We start from the raw sequence: 19,931 nt of genomic DNA on the forward strand, positions 1-19,931 counted from the left end.
CAGACTACACGTAGACCACGTAAAACATTGGCGATTGAGCCTCTCCCAAATTCTTTCTTATTTTCTTTCTTTCTTGTCCATCTATCGCCGGAATGAAGTAACATCGTATCAATCAAGTGATTTCTTGCTTTTCCATCTTTTTGGATCCTCTGACGATTTCGTCACAAATTCGCAATCCACAAGGGTGGCTTGTCACGTTTAGCTGACTCGTTGGAATGAACAGAAAAAAAAAATACAGCCCAAATAGGATGGCGCACCCGCCTGGACGGTCAGCTTTCGCCGTGGGAACAGGTGGTATTCCGACAACGGTGGGGTTCAGGACGATCAAGTTTTGGGTCAGGATGATTGATTCTGCTGAAAAGGAAATCGTTACGACTGGAGAGGGAGAAAGGGGGGCTGCAAGTGATGAATGGGTTGCAGTGTGTGTCGTGCGCCGCATGAGAATGACGGGTCACACTTCTTGACGCAGTGAGACGCGGAGAGCGGATGTCGTCGGAAGCGTTTAAGCGGAGCAGGACTGACAGGTAAAAGTAAGTAATTATTACTTCTTGCAAAATTCGATGCGAATTTGCGGTTTGTTGTTCGACGTGTTGTGCTTGTAAGCCGGTAAGCCAACCAATGAGCGAAAGGCTTTTCCGAAAGAGAGGTGCATGTTGAAAAGCGCAAAAGATGAGGACCAATCAATTTGTGTGTAGCCATCCTCCATTAACTACCGTGCAAGATCATTTACAGCCCTATCCCGGGTACCTAGCCATGGCAGACGTCTTACTTTAACCTGGTTTGCGTGAATTACATCATTGTGAAGGGATTCAGACGTTTGCTTGCTGCTCAAATGAAATGGTAGCCTTTTTCATCAACAAAGTAACTATCTGCAAGGCATGTAAGTGACCTGTGCGTTTGGACCGATCCCCAAGCAAAGAGGCGAGACGACTAGGGATAAAGCCAATATTCGGATAACTGCCAGGTATTAAAAGTAGTTCTGATCTGAGGAATTAGATTGTTAGACCAGAAGACTAGGTAGATTGGACGAGACCAGGTGGGTGGGTTGATTGGTTTGATTTCCCACTTTTCCTCCCTTTGCACTTATACTAAATCGGTGTTAGTGGTGTGTTCCACATCCAAGAAAATTCCGGGGTGCAGTCACAATGAAGGAAGGGGGTGGTCAAAGCCAAAGGGAAACACGGTAGGCATTAATCATTCTATTCTGGTAGTTTTCCTGGTCTAGTCCAGTCCCTTTCGTGTACCAGTAGTAGACTACCGTAGGTAGAACACCATGTCGACTCCCTTGTCTCCCTCAGCCTTGAAATTTCTCAACGTGGCAAGTAAAACCTCACGCCCTAGAGGCCTTACGCTAATTCTCTGTTGTTGCTTGATGTGACCCATTTCCGTCTTTGATCAAATGCAGATCGACAGTCTATTTCATATTGCATCGCATGTTTCTAGCCGGACTGCAGATTGTGAGTATATGCATCGTTAAGTTTTGGGTTTAGTTGGGCAGATGACCGGCTCAAAAAAAAAAGAAAAAAAAAGGAATAAACCAAATCTTGATCTGAGGAACCTCGTGGCATGTCGGTCGCCCTTGTAGAGTCGGCCGAAAAAAAAAGGGGTCACATCTAGCACACATCCATAAAACGGACAGGTCAAGGTTGTCCTTGGCGCCCCTGCCTTATCTACTCTACACTGACGCCGGGCTAACCGGAACAGCAGCTCGGACTACTGTAAGGTGATATATCCCGTCATTCCGAGCTACGCGTGCCAAGGGCTTAGTCTCGCAGCTGGAGCATGACGCCTCCCACCTGGACCTCCGAGTGTTTTTCGAGCTTGTGAGCTAGGTCATCATTTGGCTGTCCATATTTGGTGGTTCCATGATTTCTGGCTGCCGCCTCGCTCAACCTAACGGCTTGCTTCAGGGCGGTCGAGATGCGGGGAGGTACGCAAGCACGATGCAAAAAACAATAGGGGGGGCACAAATCCGCCGCCCGGGTGGCACGAGGAACGGGTGCCGGCCTAAATGGCTTGATGGGTGTAGTTTGCCTTTTTTTATTTCTAGCCCCGACCCCCAAAGTAATATTGTATCACACAGAGATTGCAGGAAAAGAGGCGCCAAAGTTATATTGAAGGATTTATGTAATCCCCAAGGGACATCTCTGCTGGTGGCTGATCGAAACATTTAGTGTACTGTAGGATCTTATGCTATTTTACCCACCTTGTTTATACTTGACGATCGAACCCTTGGAGGAATGAGAGCAATAAAGCTTGTGGCATGGTGCCTGCAACCAAGTTCAAATATGTACAAGGCTCTTTTTTGGATAATGGGGCTATGTTAATGTGAGAAAAAATACCATGCATGCATGGCTCGAAATAACCAGTATGCACTGGATCGGCTGTCAGCGTTTCCATCGTCAGCATCGTTATCATAAGCGCTGCAGCAGCTGTTCCGGGGATCGTAGATGATTGGCACAATATTGATTACAACCGACACAATAGTACTTGAAATCACCCTCAACTGGCTTGCATCTTTGCTCCCCACCTGATTCAAAGTTGCGATATTATTCGTATTACTATAGGATGTCGTAATTTTGGGGGCTTCCCAGGGCGTTGAAATGTAACAAAAGGGGGAAAAAAATACTTCTGGAAACAAGCCCCATTTACTTTCACTTCGGTGGTGTCCGAGTTAATATTGGCCAAGATGTGGCAAGGTGGATACCATAATCTCAACTTGACTTGTGATGGCTTTTTTTCCCAGTCGATCATCAGCTCGTAATTCAAGCGAGCCGTTTAGGAAAACCAGAGCTAGCATTTCATGCGTGCGTGATCAAATGCGAGGGAAAATCCCAACTGTGTCGTGCATGTAACATATTTGCACCAGGCGTCGCTATCCGTTGTTGGGTGTTGGGGGTTTTTTTTTATTCTTTGTTTTTGTTTTGTCGAGCCGTTTTATTGAGAGTCATAAACCGCCGTCGCATATTTTCCCTTCTTCCCTTTTATTTTGTCTCTTGCAGTTGGGGCGGGACGGCGGGTGCGTTGGCTTGGTCTTCCGGCTGGGTCGGCGCATTGATGATCTATTCTGTACGGCATTACATGCTCATGACTCCAGGGCCAGCGAGGTCCCAGTCACGCCCACGGCTGCTCTATCCGTCCGGTGATTTTCTGCAGACAAAGGCGAGAAATTGAAATCAAAGTGGACATCGGTTTTGCATGACGCGTGTGCCAGCTCTGTACCTCAAACAATTGACTGACTGCCTTGCACGGTTTGCATTGGCCCTAAACCACAGAGGCAATATGACCGAAAGGCCTCGCCGCAGTGTGCTTGAGGTTTACATACTGCTTGGGGTCATCTGGAATGGTCAGAGCTTGTTATGCTTGCCGTGTTGAAAAGTCTTCAAGTTTGCGGCAAGAACGGGGTAAACAAACATGAAAAATACATAATAAAAAAAAGAGATAAGCAAAAAAGAAAGCACGGTTGCAAATTTTGAGCGTGCAGCATTACCGTACTGTACAGCGGCGAGCCATGCGCCAGCCACCTGGAGCCAATCACTTGTTGTAGACACCATCCCTGGCCCGGCGGCGCCACCATTCTGGGATTCATTTGAGCTCCTTGCCCTTGCAGCGGCTGGATTGACGGCTGACCACTGCGGTGTAGGTAGGGGGGACCCTAGGTGAGCGGAGGCGGTCTTCTCGGCTCATGGTATCAGGGGTCGGGGGGTTCGGTCAGGATCAGGATGCGCCGCAACATCAGCGACCGTTGTCTTCCATTCGAATCTTTGCCAACCGCAACAGTTTGATGCCTGGTATGCATCAACAAAACCACGCCCCCCCACCGTACCCTACCAGCGCTTGCGAAGCGCCTTTGGCACAGTTACTTTGTGAACGCATTAGGTGGGATGTGATAAGTGACAACTACAATAGCTTAAAACAGTAAACAAAACAAAAGCAAAGACTAAAGATTGATTACGCCCGCAACAAGAAAAAAAAAAAAAAAAAAAAAAAAAAAAGAAACCGCGTGAAAAAGAGGGAAAAGAGTGACGAAACAGGCCCTCAGGAATTCATTGCATCGCATCGTTGGTGGAGACGGGATTTTCAGGGCGGTTCCCGGGCCTTGGGTGTTTGTAACTCGGCCGCCCTCAGAAATTCGAACAAAAAGACACCTGAACCACTGGTCGCCGCTCGTTGCATCGCGGCACCCCTTACATTGCAACAAAAATCAAGCTAGCACCGTCAATGGTGAGTTCACGAGAGGCTTGAAGGCGCCGCGCCTCTGATGTGTTCTTTTGTGTTGTTTTTGTGTGTATGTGTGTATGTGTGTCTCTGCTGTCCCTTTTTTTGGTGATGCCTGAAAAGAGCTGGGCGATCCAAGGATTATGGCTCAGGTTTGGCAACCACCTGAAATCCGCCCTGCTCCTAAAACCTTGCTCACCACCAAAAAAACAAAAAAAAAAAAAAAAGTTGCTTGCGGCCTTTGCACTCCCACTCACTGGCTGGGGCTACAAGACAAAGAACAAATGTGCGTTCGCGTGTGTCGGGAGTGGGGATGCAGGCTAGTTTGGTGGTGCGTGCAACTCAATGCGGACATGTCATGGCAGGGACAGACCGACGAGGCAATTTGCCGCGCATTCGTTTTGTATGAGCATGTCGCATCGCAAAAAAAAAAAAAAAAAAAAAGCTACCACTACGCCACGCCCTGACCACACTGGCACACACGGAGTGAGATGGGCAGTCCCATGCAACCCAGGCCAGCGGGCCCGGCTACGTCGTAGTGGTGCCCTTTTCAAGATGTGGAGATGGGGTCTCACTCATTAGCCTAGGTACCTACCTAGTTTGTGGTGTCTGTCGTTGAAGTGGGTGTGGCTAGGGTGCGGAATTACTAGTAAGATGACTGCCCAGTGCAAAGCAATGCATGCGAAACCCAACCCAGAGCGCGTACCGTACTATGGTACCTGTCTCCATAGACCAAGTTCCCCCGTGACGGCTGGGGACTGTCAAGACGAGCCAGGGCCAAGGCCAGTGAGAGATCCAACTTCCATGGTCACAGTCGATGGAGATCCCCTTTTCCCATGCATGCATGTACTGCTTTGGGTCAGGTCAGTCGTTCCGTTCGGGTCTCATCTCGTCTCTTGTATTTTTTCCTTTCGCTTTTGATCCACGCCGAATTCGTTCCTGACTTTCCCTCCCCCCCTCTCCTGATGTTCTAGAACAAAAAGATTGAACCCACACGTTTCCTTGCCTATTACCGGCAAACCCACGCTCCTTTTTATTTCCTCGTTTTTTTTTATTTCTTTTTTTTTTACTCCCTCTCTCGTCTCTTTTTGTCTCCTGGACCTCTACGTGCCTAGGTCAGGTACTAGCTACCAGGTATACAACCAGTTGCCTGCCTTCCGGATCCTGCATCCTCCCATCCAGCCGCCCCCTTACGCCTTCCTCGACCGCTTATGTTGTCAACCTCTCTCTCTGCTGGAATCCGACCGCCGAATTTTCATAATATCAACGCAACTTGTTTACCTGCACGGCGCAGAACCCGGGCCTCCAAGTCTTTCTGCCGGCTGTAAGACGTACGCTTCTGCTCTTTTGCGTTGCAGCAGCATAAAGTAGCGAATAAGAGGCCAAGGACCCCGACAGCTCACCGATCAAAGAGAAAACAAATACTTTCAGCCCGTCGATTGTGCCCGGGGCCCTCACTTGCATTTTCTCCCTGCCATTACCACAGCCCTTAATTGGTTTCGGAGCTTTGTCTTGTTTTTCTTTCTCTTTCTCTTTCCTATTCCTTTTTTTCTTCTTTTCTCTTTGGTCCTCTGGTCTCTTTCTCCTTTATTGTTTCGGGTCGCCAAAATTTAGAATTAGATCTCAAGAGTCCTTTTCGGTGGACAGTGCTTTCTTTGTTCTTTTTGACTTTCTCGACGCTCCTTCCAGGAACCCAATTCGTTGGTATTGGTCTTGTCCTTTGGCCTTAACAGACATCAACATACGCACGCAAAGATCACCGACAACGTTCCCGGCCAGACGTTGACGCGAACCGACCGATTCAGGAGATCCGCAACCTACTGGAATCACCCAACAAGAAAAAGAGGAGGGCTTTTTTTTTTTCTTTGTTGCTGATCTGTCTGGGCTGCTGGTTACAGCGCCATTACGAACTTCGTGCTTGGACTCTCTATTGCTTTGCTCCGAAGAACTTGGGGAAAACGTGACGGGGGAACTAAAGAGAGAAAAAAGCAGAAGAATTCTCTCAAGGGCGAATTTGACCGACGACAATCCCGATTGGCGGTTCCTTTCATTGGCTTGCTGCGTTGCCATCGGTGGCCCTGTTTTCTAGCTGCATCTAGCCAACTACGGAACGGTATGTATTTCAATATGCGGAATTACACGCACAAAACAACACACCGCATAAGCATACAACCACAACATCCCTCTCTTTGTTTTTGCACATGGCACACAATGCTGGCATACAACCGGCATCACTCGCTGGTTGCGTGAACCCATTGGACCAGAGCCGTGTGGGTTACCTTTGCCAATGGCATTATATGCAGACACCCGAGCAAAGGCAAACCTCAGGTATTGCTCACGGGATAGCTTTGCTTTCTGGTCACCCCCTCCCCAGTGGCACTCGAGCCCCGACGCCTGTTTGCTGCCTCATTTTCACTTGTCCCCTGAAAAAATCCGTAGCCCATGACTTTTATAGTGCTAACATGCCTTGCTTTGTGTCCCAGCAGGCCTTTTTGTCAACTTTTTCTGTCTTTATCGACCTTCTCTTTGAATAACCAAGCCGAAAGCAGACGGCTGACTGCCAGATTTTGGTCGACTCGACAGCAACCGAACTGCTCAGAATCTTCTTGGCGTTTTCTTCTGTTGCCTGCATCACCGCTAGTTACAGCATTGCTTGCAGCCCAAGAAACCAAAATTTGCCTGCCATTTGATCAGGCTATATAATTCATCGCCACCATCTCTCATTCTGAGCTGGCTGTGCCGGTGAAGCTGTTCAGTTTTCACTTGACAGCAGCAAAAATTTAGACAGATGGGCAGGATGACTGAGCAAGGTGCTGGGGGAATGGACAGTGGTGGGTTCATGGGCCATACTCGTACCAAATCCGATGCCGATGCCGTTCCACCAAAAGACGCGGCCGTCGATGCGAGGGGGAAAACCACGAGCGAAGACGATACCGAGTTCGCGCCAGCAGTAACATCCGATCAGGTTCCCCGGAGAGCGGATGAGAGACACGAGTCGGCCGCGCCCAAGGGTATGCTGTCATCAACAGTAGCCCGCAACCCGTCAAGCAGTTCAACCCGATCCGAGTCACCATTAACAAGAGGAAACTCGTCCTCGAGTCAAACGAACGGCCCAATAGATTTCTCAAGGTCAGCGCCGTCTGGACCATTAGAGCCTCCAGTAACCAAGACTACGTTGAGCGAGCTGGATGTCAACAAAATTATCCACAACCCGAAACTCAGACATGACATAAACTTCGATCCTGAGCTACACTTTAGGCCAAATCTAGACGGCGAAAAGGGGAGGAGAAAACAGCAAAAGGCCGACCAATTCTGGGCTAGCTTGAAGGAGCAACTGACACTTTTTGTAACGGACCGTGATACCTTCTTGTCAAGGTACGGCGAGGATGCACAGTGGTGTCTGCCACGCCTGCTCAAGGCAGTAAAGGACATTATTCAAACGCTGGTTCCATCGCGAGACCGCCGCTACCTGAGCGAGGGTTTAAACGTCGAGCTGCTGATCCAACAGTTCAATAGGGGTGTAGCCGATCTGGAGAAGCTGGCATCATGGCTCTCGTCGGTTCTCAAGCTGCACTGCGCCCCTATGAGGGACGAATGGGTCGATGAGATGTACCGCGAGCTCAGCAATGGCAATCGCAACAACGACATCAACGAGCTGGTGAAGGGCATGCGAAGCCTCCTGAGCGTGCTGGAAGCCATGAAGCTTGATGTGGCGAACCACCAGATCCGATGCTTGCGACCGATGTTGATCGAGGACACGGTGAACTTCCAGCAGCGCCTCTTTTATAAGAAGCTCCAGGCGCGTAAGTTACCGATCGAAGCCGCCAAGCGCTGGTACAGCAGGTCCGCTCGGGAACACTCGAGTGTTGCCACCCACTCCGATGCCCTCCAAAGCCTTGGGGATATGGCCACATTCTTCTACGGTCTCTCCAACTTGGTGCTGCCGTCTAGCTCTACCCCTACGGTCCCGGATACTTTCGTATTTGATGAGGATCGCATCCTGAAGCTGAGATCCGATGCCGCAGACGCCATATGCCTCGACATTTGCATGAAGCAGTATGAGGATTTGGAGCAGGTTTCGCAGATGATGCCATCATCTATGAGCAACTCGCAGCCGCCGAATTTGGTCCCTGCATACATACTAGAGGAGGAGACGGTGCGTTCCAACCGATCATCGGTCGATTTCGATTTCAACACACCGCCCACTTCGTCGTCAAGACTTAGCTGGCAATCTGGATCAAGCCCCTGTCTCTCCAACACACCGTCACCCCGCAACTCCGGCTGCATGTTTCCTCAAGTTGCTCCCACCAGCGCAGCCGACTCCCGCGCAAAGTCAGGCAAGCTTTATTCAACCCTGGTCGACCTGCTGCAAACCGCCCCATCGATGCCCACGCCACAGCAGCGGTGGCAAAGCCTGGTTCCGGATGTTGCAATCCAGATCATGCGGTTTGTCAATGCGCCGCAAGACCTTTTGCCTCTCATTGAGCGCCGCCTGGAAGACTCGCTTGCCGATTTCAACAGCGATAAGTTTTTGGATGCGCAGCACAGCTTCCACTCACGCTTGTTCAGCGAATTGGCCGGCAAGGTACGCGAGTTTAAGAGCCTGTCAGGCTTGAGTCTTTTCACGGCAGCTACCAACAGCCGCGTCTCGAACCCGGGTGGGCGCTCCCAAGGCGCTCCTCAGTTCCTTCAGGTCGATCGCTCACGGCAGGCTACGGCTGAGGAGCATGGTCTGGAGGATATGGCCACGCGCATGGCACACATCGGACTGCTTCACTGGCGTGTGTGGTCGGAACTTGTTTACCGCGAAGTCGACATCGAGGGCGATGAGTCGATGGAGATGTCTGACGCTTAGTGCGAATGTCTACCAGCTCCCTTCACTGTGACTTCCTTTCATATCGCATAACCTACTACCCTACAGCACACTTGACTACCCCTGAAATTGGTCTCCACAACTGCATATCTCGGCGGGATTCACATATGCTTTCCGCTACCTATCTCCTTTTAATAATCAAGAATACCCCTGAGGATCGCCCGAGCAGGCTTCCCTGTAATTCGTCTACATTCGCATCACTACTATCAACTCCTGTATTCTCCGCCTCTTTGAGCAGACGGAGAACATCATTGTGTGGGCCGCCTATTTCTAGGCCATAGCGCACAACGTTATCTGGGTTGTTCTAACTTGTTTGCTTTTATTTTTCTTTTTTGGATTGGGTTCTCCTCTTTTTTTCTTTTTTCTCCTCATAGAGGGGGCGCTGGAGTTCAGGCGAGTCTCTTTTGGAACTATTCGCTCATAGACATGGTTTGAGGCGCATTAGTAGCAATGCTTATTATGGCAAGGGCGTCTCTTGTTTTGTTCTGCTATCAAATCAAATTATTGCTAGTCACAGTCAAATGAACCGTCTTCACCGGTCCTCATCAAATGTCTCGTAACAATGACTGTGATTTTCTCATCTTGAATATCCATCTTACTACCATTTGGAGTCCTGCAGTCCTATATAGTCAGAGTGTTAGGTTCTAATGGGCGATTCCAAGTAACAGAGTCTTTGTTTTCCGGATTGTGTTGATGGCCGGGCTAACTTGTAAAACAAAGCCTCGTGAAATGGGATTGGTTAGTTGGCTGTATGCATCTGTGAGTCTCTGCTATAGCCAAAGTAAGCAATCTACGGGCAGGTCTGGTAACGCCATCCATCCTATCACCCGTTGATTGCGCTCCGCATCACCGACCGATAAAAGTTGGACATTATCCGACAATGTCTCGTCATTAAACACCCCCCATTGAAGTCACTGCCGGCGGAGCATATACAGCTGAGGTCCCAATTATGCTTTATTATTTGAGCCCCACTCCTATGCATCCTCTACCGTTTTACTTGGTTAGGCCACCCTCCCAAAACGGCTCAACGGCCAGATTGTACCCAAGTTTAGGATATCCAACATTCCGAATTAAGAAATAAAAATAAGTCCCGGGAATAATCAAACATGGCAAAAAGCCCATATCCGAGGAGAGAATGGAAAGAAGAAAAAAAAAAGAAAAAAAAAAAGATTTGGAGTTCATAAGAGCCAAGGATGGCTAAGATATACACCTCAATCGCCTGGCATAGTTTTATCAAAGGTGCCAGGCCAGAAACACAGGGAAAAAGTAAAAAGTACGTATATAAGCTTCCCAAAACAAGAAAGAATAGAAAGTCATAACAGCATGTGGTCATACAGGAATCTTGGTAACGATGCCCCGACGACTGCGTGGCCCGATTCTGGAAACGCAAAGTCGGTCGACCTGTCGCGGGAAGAAGGGATTTGTTGGGCCACACATGGCGACGGTGCGGGAGTTGCCTCTCTCTGGATCCAGGTCCTACCTGGGACTCAGAGGGCTCTTGCCGGGACCCTGGCTTCTTTTGAGCGCACGTATCTCGTCCTCGAGCTTTCTCCGTTGAGCTTGTTCGTTCTGCAAAAAAAAAAAAAAAAACGCATGTCTTGGTCAGCTCATGATGTTTACTTTTACACACCAAATTTTTGACTCAAACGCAATATAGCGTCTTTCAAGTGTGAAAAAACTTACCCGCAACTCTTCTTGGAATTTCCGCCTTTCCTCCTTCATCGTTGCCCGGAACTGCTCGCTCAACATAGATGCACCCGCGCCTGGCCTTGGTGAACCAGGCGCCCCCGTAATGGACGTAGCCTTGAGCCTCTCGGCGTCCAGCTGATCTTGTAGTTTGCTGACCTCCCTGTCAAGCTTGTCTCTGAGCTCGGCAGCCTCGACCTCTAGCGAAGCCTTGGCTGCGAGAGCATCGTCCAGCTTGCCCTCCAAGTCGACCCGTTCCCGCTCTGCCGTGATGGTATCCTTAGTAAGGGCCTCGAATTCCGTCAATGTGCTGGCCAGCTCTGCCTTTAGCTTCTCTTGCTGCGCTTTTAGATCCGATACCTCTGCTGTGCTGCCCAGGGCCGCCACCTCTGCGGCTCTCTGCGACCGGGAGCCGTACGCCCCGTCGAGTTCGGCCTTGGCAAAGGTGAGTTCCGTCTTAACCTCAATCACCATTACGTTCAGACGCTCAAGCTCCTCCTCTTTCTCCTTGGCCTCCTTCTCGAGCTTTTCTGCGGCAGCTTCGGCGGTAGCCTTGGCCTCGGCGGCGGCCTGAAGTTGCGTGCCTACAGACTCGAGTTCTTTCTCGACCTGGTCAAGCTTCTCTTGCAGGTCTTGGCTGATGATCTTGAGACCTTCCAGTTGCACGTCTCGAGCCTTGAGATCCTCCTCGATCGATGCCAATCTGTTTTCTCGTTCTTGCAGCCGTTGCGCAGAAGCGGCGATCTGATTATCCTTCTCCTGGAGCTGAGACTGTGACGTTGTTGTTTGAGAATCCCTCTCTTGGATCTGTGCTCGAAGAGCTGCTGTCTGGGATTCCCTCTCTTGAATTTGTGCTTGAAGAGCTGCTATCTGAGATTCCCTCTCTTTGATCTCTGCCTGAAGAGATGATATTTGGGCCTCGCTCTTCTGTAATTTCTCATCCCGCTCCTTGGCCGATGCGCTGACATTTGCCATGCTGATCGACTCCTGCTGCTTCATATCCTCCAAGTCCTTGAGTGCTTGTGCCAGTTTCTGCTGGCTCTCCTGAGCCGCTTTATCGCTGGTCTGGAGCATGGTGCGTATCTCGGACAGCTCGTCCATCTTGCTGGCGAGTTCCGCATCCTTTTGCGCGTCCGACTTACTATTCAGCTCACGCTGCTGCTTGATTTGCCTCTTGAGAACTGACTTTTGCTCCCTCAGGTTGGTCGCCTGTGCGTACAGCCACTGGACCTTATCCTGGAAGGCTTGTAGCGAGTACACCTCGGTAGGACTGAACGGAACCTCATCACTCGAAGCGTCCTCATCGTCATCTTTGATACCGGCTTCTTCGCGGTTCTTTCGCCTCTCCGCCTGTCGTTTGTTGATTTCTGCATAACCGCTCTGGATGACGTTCCACAAGTCTCGCAAAATCGAGTCCATCTGGATGAACTTTTGCTTGTCTGCAGATGATGCCGAAGATGATGTGGCGGCCTGTGAGAGCTGGAGTTCGATGACTCCTATCGATCCCTGTAGCCAGTTGAACTGGGCATCAAGATCAGAGCCAAAGTCATCCGGCCCTGGGCGTTGGCTAGAGTTCGCGGACTGAAGAACATCGTGGAGCTGGCGATTTATGGCAATGAACCTGTCTTCGGCCTGGGACACGGTCGCTGCGGCTCGAGATGCTGCCATCTCTGCATCCCTCGAGCCCTCCGAGTTCTGTGAAACTATGGATCGCTGTTCCTCTTGAATAGTTATGATACCCTTTGCCAGAAAGTCCAAATGGCTGCCTATCATGTCACCCGGTTCCAAGCTTCCTGAAGGTGCCTTCTGATATCCATTGTTCTTCGTTGGGTTCAGCTCAACGATGACATCCCTCAGTTGTCGACTCAGTCCCTCCAACTTACGTTCAGTAATAGAAACTAGCTTTAACTTTTCCTGACTCTCTCTCCGTAACGCGTCCATTTCCAGTTGCACTGAGTCGACAGTCGCGCGAAGTTGATCTCGCTCCATTTTCAGACGATCGGACTCCTCGCGCAACTGGTTCGTCTGTTCCCTCACTGGTGACTTGAGCGGAATGGCAATGGCATTTGCGCGATTCGCCGTGGGACGTCCTGATCTCTCGTCTAGCTCCTCCAGGGTCATGTAGAGACTCCGGTCGTCAAAGAAAGCATCCTCGGTCGAACCCTCCGCGATGCTATAACGAAGATTGTTATACGTGTAGAGGCTCTCAGGGCTCCCCGGGATGCCATTTTGGTTCGCCCCATCTGTCACCGAACCCGGGTTCTTGGACGCTCGGTGGGTAAGCTGCAAAATGCCGGCCGTGTGCTGAAATAGCCGCCGCTGTGGCTCCATTAAGCGACGCTCCAGCTGAAAAAGTTCCGACGCCAAGTCCTCACACCTCTTCTCGCAAGCCTGACGCTCGGCTTCAGCGTCTTTTGCAGAGCCTTCCACACTAGTCCTGACATTCCCCAGAAGTGCGCCCTTCTTCTTGGTCGAGTACAGCTTGGCCATGGACCTTGCTGCGTCCAGATACTTGGACTGCACGGTCAAGTTCGCGCGGGCCTGCTCTATACGTTGCGTCAATGAAGTAACCTGCTTCTTCAGGCTATCCACCTCCTCCTGCGACAAAATTTCGTACTCCTTGCTGTCTGACAAGGCGGTTTCGGTCAAGAGATGGACTTGTATGGGGTCGTTGAGATCGACGAGCACGGAGCTTTGCGTTCGGTCCAAGTTCATCTGCGTCGCCGGCATGGTCTGGGTCAGTATTCTTTTTTTTGTTTTGTTGTTTCTCTCCCTTCTCTGTGCCGGAAAAGGTTGCAATGCGAGAGCGTTGGTTTTTGAGAAAGCCATCCGGGAACTTACCGGATTATAGCGAGGTTGGCTAGTGCCTAAGCCACCCATAATGTCGTTCCTGTACCCGTCCATGAGGATCTTGCCGCTTGGGGCAATAGCCGACGAAGTTTGCGATGAAGGGGGAGTTGGGCCGGCGGCATCGTAGCCGTAGCCCATCCTCGGACCGGCGCCATTCATCCTGCGATTCAATTTATGCTAGGCCTGCGATGCCCTCTTCCAAGCATGTTCCAAGGGACCAAGAACGCGCCAAGAAAAAAAAAAAAAAAGAGAAGCCAAGCAAGAGTCAGCAGTCGTGGTTCATCTCGGTGTCGGTCTATGTTGTCTTTCTATTTGTCGGAAATTCTGTTCGTAACCCCAAGTCTTTATTCTGGGTATTGATTGTATGTTGCTGTTGCTCGAGAGCTGGGTTTACCGGTCGAGAATTGGGTGCCTGTTCTGCCGTACGTACGGTGTCGCCGATTTCGTTTAAGGCTGCGTGCGACAAGAAAACGGGCTCGAAGGAGCGACACCCCTTTAGTGGGGGAGTAGATGCAGGGGGCAGAATTGATGCAGATCAAATGTTTCTTAGGCAAAATGAGACAAGCCTCAGTGGAAAAGCAGAATGCGGACAAGGGCTTTGTTTGCAAATAAACCGAAAATGATGAGAGAAATTAAGTAGTTAGGTAGCGCCCCAGAAGCCTCGTTGACTTGCTAACACAAACGAGTAGTACACTTCGTTAGTTAGTACCCCGAACAGGCGCACAGTAATGGAGGTCATCAATCAATTGGTCACGCATACAAGCTGCAGGAAGGATCAAGCAAGTGAGCCTCAGAGCGGGCGGCACGACAGATGGGATGCGCGTTGCATTAATTGGTCTAATTTTTCTCAGCACATGCTCGCGGCAAGGAGGTTGGGTATTACCAGCCTGCAGGTACGTACGTCTATGGAGTAGGTCTAGTTCTGGAGAGGCTACCTTAATAAATTCTCCACTGCCAGCCACCACCCCTGTTCCCATGCTTGCAAACCCCGGCATGAGCTGAGCCCCTCAACTCCCGATTCCCTAGTCCAGTCCATCCATTATCGTACCGTAAACTTCTCTTTGCTTACGTGGTAAGGTACCGCTCTGGGCGCTTTGCGGTTAGTTCAAAGGGGATATTGCAGCTGGTGATTATGTCATGAAAATCGGACTGGACTATTCAAAAACACAAGGGAGAGCAGAGCATGGTCCCGGCCTGAGCTGAAGCTAATTCAGGCACATGCGTAATCGTTCATATCTGCATCCTCCCCACAATTTGTCACATTCGCTTTTCGAACTTTGGCATAATACCGTACGCGGCAGCGAAGAACCTACCCGACAAACTACTCTGTATATTGCTACTATAGGTAGCACTCATGTTCTGATCCCGGAACCCTGGCTTTCCGGGTGGCGGGGATAGGAGATTGGTGCAAACTCAAATCGTTGATTTGCACAGAAATTCAAGACGATTCTAACCTCCTTATTCAGAATTCTTGGAGCCAAGACGAAATGACCGAAGCAGACAAGTTTTGATACTACTCTATCACCTACGGATAAGTTGCTTGTGCGATAGGGCCGTACCTAAGTATCTTGGGTAGAACCAAGCAGCTAATATCTAGCAACTCCCTCCGCAGTTGTGGAGAAACGGAAGCGGCCGTCTCCAGACGCCTTCAGACGGCAACCATGTCACACAGTAAAATATGAACTCGATACATTCAATAGAGAGACCATACATGCCTACCTAGTTATCGACTTTACGTGTAGAGTTTTGCGCAGCTAATTACTCCTGTACCATATTCCTCCCCAATTCCTTACCCAGTTGTCGTATTACATACCCTTTTCGGCTCTGTATTTTTGAGTTATAATCTTGATTCGATCCCGAGCACAACATCGTGACGCTCTGACTTGGGTTATCAGATGATTCCCGTCGGATATCACAACTTCATTTAGTACGCTCAATGACTTTCAGCCTCGGACGCTATATTTGTTATACGAAAGGTCAAGAGGGGCCCAAGAGAGTTCAAATTCAACCGTAATTCAGAAAAAGAACGAAGATTCGGCCAACTACTCATGTCCACACTCCAAGTACAGACAAGCCTGTGCTTGAAAATTCTAGTCTGTGACTTGCGCGTTACTTGTTCGTGTTAGCGAGCCTGCACGGTGTCCTCTTGTTCAACAGTAATATGATTACCCATCTCGAATTAAAAACGCGCTCATCATTGGACGGTATATGCAGGCACGGCAATAAAAAATGCTTTGAGTAGCTCGAAAGAAGTAATAGCTTGACTTGTACGTTAGACGCATACTCATAACGACCCTCGAAACTCGTCAAATATTTGCTGGCCGACGGTCCTGCGGCGTCCAGCATCAGTATCTTGAGCAACCTGTGATCCTGAAGCAGTCCCAGTGACGTCTTCATCCTCAAGCCGCCTCCTGAGGCCGTCAAACTCCTGCCTTCTCCTCGTCGTGCGGATCCCCACCACCCATCCGGGAACCCTCCATTTCGTAAGAGATCCAGGGAGCAAATCAGTCCTCCACGCATAGCCGACAGTCCAGCCTACTACCGCGCCTAGGAGGGATCCGGGCCACTGGGAGAGGGCGAGCTGAATTGCCAAGAAGTACTTGTACGACTTGTTCGAAAAAGTCACTCCAACGAATTGCTCATCTGTTGGCGGAGCGGCAGAGAGCGCAAGCCTGTACTGGTATACGTGGGGAACGGCGGCGTGGTACTGCGCGAGTATGGCGAATAGTATAGGCGTAGGCCCCGCTGGGAGGTAGTTGAAAGCCCCGAAGGTGAGTGTTCTGAGAACGAGAACCAGCATAGGTAGAATGAGAGTCGTGAGACTACCTGCTACTACGACAAAAGACTATAAAAAAGGGTGAGCATCGAGTGTGCGACACTGAAAACCAGCCATGCGGCCTATACAAGTTCGAAAGGCTTGACTTGGAACTTACTGCGTATTTTCTTGAGCCCCAGATTCGCTCAATGATGCGCATGTTGTACAGACACATGGCTGCGAATAGAACTTCGGATGAGTTGGTGTAGCATAGCTGAAACAATAGTGCCCTCCATGGCTGATGATATCGCAAGATGTGCGGATCGATCAAGAGATAGAAGTAGTGCTTAACATCGAACAGGGTTGCAGCGATGGACGTAACGACCAGGCCTAGCACCAGGCCGCGGGTAACAGGAGCATTTGTAAACGACATTGTACTCGAAAAAAAAGGCCGGCCAGTATGCGAGAGATGGTTCGTTTGAGGGCGAGCGAATGGGCGAGAAGCTATGGTGTTTGTCCCATGCCTACTATCGCGGGGGGTATTCTTAGCTAAGGTGCGAAAGTATTCCGAAGGCACCTAGGTAATCGTCCAAGAATCAGGTGAATAGGTAGAATGTTCGTTGAGTCAATATCTCCTTTCGTTGCAAGGAAATTCCCAAGCGAGGACCCTTTGGTTTTTGTTCTAATTCTGGGTTTATTGGGTGATTCACATTGGATCGTACAACACGTGCAACTTTTTGGTGTTTCTGCAGGTGGGATGGAGCTTCCAGACACGACGCCGGATTGAAGGGATGGATGCCAAGCTGTCCATTTAGGTAAGGTAAGGTATCCGGTAAGGGTGTCGTCGATGTGAGCCGGTGTGGGTGGGTGCCAGCCCCGCCTTTTCCAACATTAGAATCCAGGTTCCAGATCCAGCCACACGTGTCGTGGGCAGGCTGAGCAGACCACCTGCAGTTGGGTGGAGGACGACGTCAAGGTTGTCTGGTATTCGTCAGATTCTCCTGTAGCTTGCCTTGGAGGACAGCTGGTTGTCAGCCAAGACGTGCATTTCCCAACGTCTTTTATACGAAATGCGAGCCTGGGTTTTTCCAAGTTGATATAGTCGGGAACTTCTACTTCTGTTCCAATACTTTAATCTAGGAATAAGCACTTTTTTTTAAACGCACATGGAAGTTTTTCACACTTCCCATGGCATGTTAATTTGCGACAACTTCATTTCCTTACCTTCCGCCGCTTGTTCATCAGTTCATTAGCCCCTCAGCCCTTTCATACTTTTTTTTTTTTTTTTTTTTCTTCCAGAACCTACGTAGTTCTTCCGGCTCCCCCAACATATTTGTCAGCCGCTTCCACCATTCAACATGTCGGACCTTCACATGTCACATATCACCAAATGGTTTACCAGCTCACCTCCAGCGGAATGGGCCATTAAGAACCTACGACAGCTTTTGATAGGAGCGCTGCGCCAGGGGCCGATCCCTCGCCATGTCGCCTTCGAAATGGACGGCAACAGGCGGTATGCCCGAAGCCACAAGATTGAGACTGTAGCAGGACATCATATGGGTTTTGAAGCTCTGGCGCGCGTAAGTTTGCGATCCATCAACGCGTCTGAAAGATACGACTGTCTTTCCGAGTGAGATTCTAATGCCGACGCCACTTACCACAGGTCCTTGAAATATGCTACAATTGTGGCGTCAAGGTTGTCACAGTCTATGCGTTTAGTATCGAAAACTTCAATCGTCCCAAATATGAGGTGGAGGGTCTTATGCAGATGGCCAAGTACAAGCTGGAACAGCTTCTTGAGCATGGCGAGGTGCTCGATCGCTACGGCGCTCGAGTTATCATTTCGGGTCAGCGAGATCTAATTCCGCCGGATGTGCTTGGCTTCGTAGACCGAGCTGTGAATGAGACGAAGCACAATAAGGGGTACGTCTTTAAGTAGCCGAAAAATCTCTTGAACTAAAGAAGCCACATTAACAAAATTTCCGATTTAGCCATATCCTTAACATTTGCTTTCCATATACCGCCAGAGAGGAGATCACCCAGGCTATACGATCAACTGCTGTCGAGTACTCGAGTCACCCTCGCCCGCAGAACAGCGCCTTCTCCCAGACGCGCATCAAGCAAAAGATCCTTTCGAAACATGCGGGAAACAAGGAAGCGGCACTTGGTTCCATCCAAGAGTCTCCGCCTCCCGATGATGTAGATTGCTCCGTGTCATCGGGAACAACACTGCCCCCAGGCACACCTCCATCATCGGAATCAACCGTCCAGGATGTACCAAGACCTTTCAAGAACCCCGAGACTATCACTGCGGAGACGCTCAATAATCACATGTACACCGCAGAGTGCCCTCCATTGGATCTCTTCATACGAACTAGCGGCGTGGAGAGACTCAGCGACTTTATGCTCTGGCAGTGTCACCAAGACACCCAGATCTTTTTCCTCAAGTGTCTCTGGCCTGATTTTGACTTGCGGTATTTCCTTCCTGTTCTCGTGGAATGGCAGTGGAGGCAAAAGCAGAGGGAGAGGGACGAGAAGCCCAAGAGACACCTCAAACAGCGATAGTGTTTTTTTCTTCTTCTCTGCTCCCGCATCCACTTTACTTGTTTCCAATTCGCGGGCTGGCTATGCCCAGGAGGCATGCAGACATGGAGATATGAATGGCAGCTTCGTTAAGCTCCGATGTTATTCGGCATAGAGACATTAGCGGGCCAGCATGGCATCTGATGCGACCCTTTTTTCTTCTTTCTTATTTTCTTTGTGGGTAGGAAACGCAAAACTAGCACCTTGATACCGAGCCTTGTTACATCACACATTAAAACGATTAATCCAATTTCAGAAAATTGTGATTATCGAGATTAATCGACCGTAGAAATTATGGTTGGGGCTCTCTTTTTTGTTGTTGCCCCATGATTTTCAACCCATAATATAGCATCATGATGAACGTATCATTCGGCAAATGAGGGATCTACCTTACTTGCAGTAGGTAGGGTGAGTTAAGTACCTCTACTTGACCAAGCTTGCGAAACGTACCTTACCTACCTTAGGCTACGCTCAATGTCCTGCAGTAAGCTCTGGTGCTCTTATCTTATCAACCGTAAACAGGTGACGTTGGGCGTGGTCATTCAGGATTTCTCATTGGTGGGGAACTGCGGGGCGACCCCACTTTCATCCAGTGCGACTGGGAGGAAGCAAAGGACGGATCTGTGTGGTTGCCGAACAGCCTCTGCCGCAAGAAGTATCCCACTGCTTCGCGCCTCTGCTCAATTTATCGTGCTCAAGATTTCATTCGACGTGTTGCACACCAAAAAAGCCCGCTCGCCGAGACCATGTAACCAGCTCCCTCCTAAACCCATTCTCATCGCTTTTTTCTGTTTGACGGTTTCCTTCGTATCCGCCACCGAACGCGCAAAATCAAAACAAAACCCGGCGGCCCCCACAAACTGCTCACGCTCCCAGAAAGTCTTGCACCGCGCATTCTTTCCCTCCCTTTTTTTTGTTTCTCGGGGGCATTATCGATTCTCTCGAACCATCCCCCCAGTCCACGGA

General features: G+C 49.9%; 5 protein-coding genes across 5 annotated transcripts; 2 read left to right on the top strand and 3 right to left on the bottom strand.

Annotated features, from left to right (window-relative positions):
- Window positions 1-5,408: 5,408 nt before the first annotated feature.
- On the bottom strand, window positions 5,409-5,682 carry PgNI_06975 (uncharacterized protein; the record flags this gene model as incomplete). The annotated part of the gene is made up of 2 exons (XM_031126993.1): window positions 5,409-5,414; window positions 5,500-5,682. 2 exons carry the CDS (start codon window positions 5,680-5,682, stop codon window positions 5,409-5,411), a joined length of 189 nt encoding a protein of 62 aa, XP_030980976.1.
- A 1,333-nt stretch (window positions 5,683-7,015) lies between these two features.
- On the top strand, window positions 7,016-9,073 carry PgNI_06976 (uncharacterized protein; the record flags this gene model as incomplete). Its single annotated transcript, XM_031126994.1, has 1 exon — window positions 7,016-9,073. The coding sequence occupies one exon, from the start codon at window positions 7,016-7,018 to the stop codon at window positions 9,071-9,073; it is 2,058 nt and encodes a 685-aa protein (XP_030980979.1).
- Window positions 9,074-10,207: 1,134 nt separating this feature from the next.
- Window positions 10,208-13,786, bottom strand: PgNI_06977 (uncharacterized protein; the record flags this gene model as incomplete). Its single annotated transcript, XM_031126995.1, has 3 exons — window positions 10,208-10,660; window positions 10,775-13,510; window positions 13,619-13,786. 3 exons carry the CDS (start codon window positions 13,784-13,786, stop codon window positions 10,568-10,570), a joined length of 2,997 nt encoding a protein of 998 aa, XP_030980978.1. The 3' UTR covers window positions 10,208-10,567.
- Window positions 13,787-15,845: 2,059 nt separating this feature from the next.
- On the bottom strand, window positions 15,846-17,105 carry PgNI_06978 (uncharacterized protein). Its single transcript, XM_031126996.1, has 2 exons — window positions 16,561-17,105; window positions 15,846-16,472 (listed from the first exon to the last, which is right to left on the bottom strand). Exons 1-2 carry the CDS (start codon window positions 16,813-16,815, stop codon window positions 15,912-15,914), a joined length of 816 nt encoding a protein of 271 aa, XP_030980971.1. The 5' UTR covers window positions 16,816-17,105; the 3' UTR covers window positions 15,846-15,911.
- Window positions 17,106-17,646: 541 nt separating this feature from the next.
- PgNI_06979 (uncharacterized protein) lies at window positions 17,647-19,188 on the top strand. Its single transcript, XM_031126997.1, has 3 exons — window positions 17,647-17,962; window positions 18,046-18,305; window positions 18,374-19,188. The coding sequence occupies exons 1-3, from the start codon at window positions 17,741-17,743 to the stop codon at window positions 18,945-18,947; spliced, it is 1,056 nt and encodes a 351-aa protein (XP_030980970.1). The 5' UTR covers window positions 17,647-17,740; the 3' UTR covers window positions 18,948-19,188.
- Window positions 19,189-19,931: the final 743 nt, after the last annotated feature.

This window comes from Pyricularia grisea, assembly GCF_004355905.1.
Source record: "Pyricularia grisea strain NI907 chromosome Unknown Pyricularia_grisea_NI907_Scaffold_4, whole genome shotgun sequence".
Lineage (NCBI taxonomy): Eukaryota > Fungi > Ascomycota > Sordariomycetes > Magnaporthales > Pyriculariaceae > Pyricularia > Pyricularia grisea.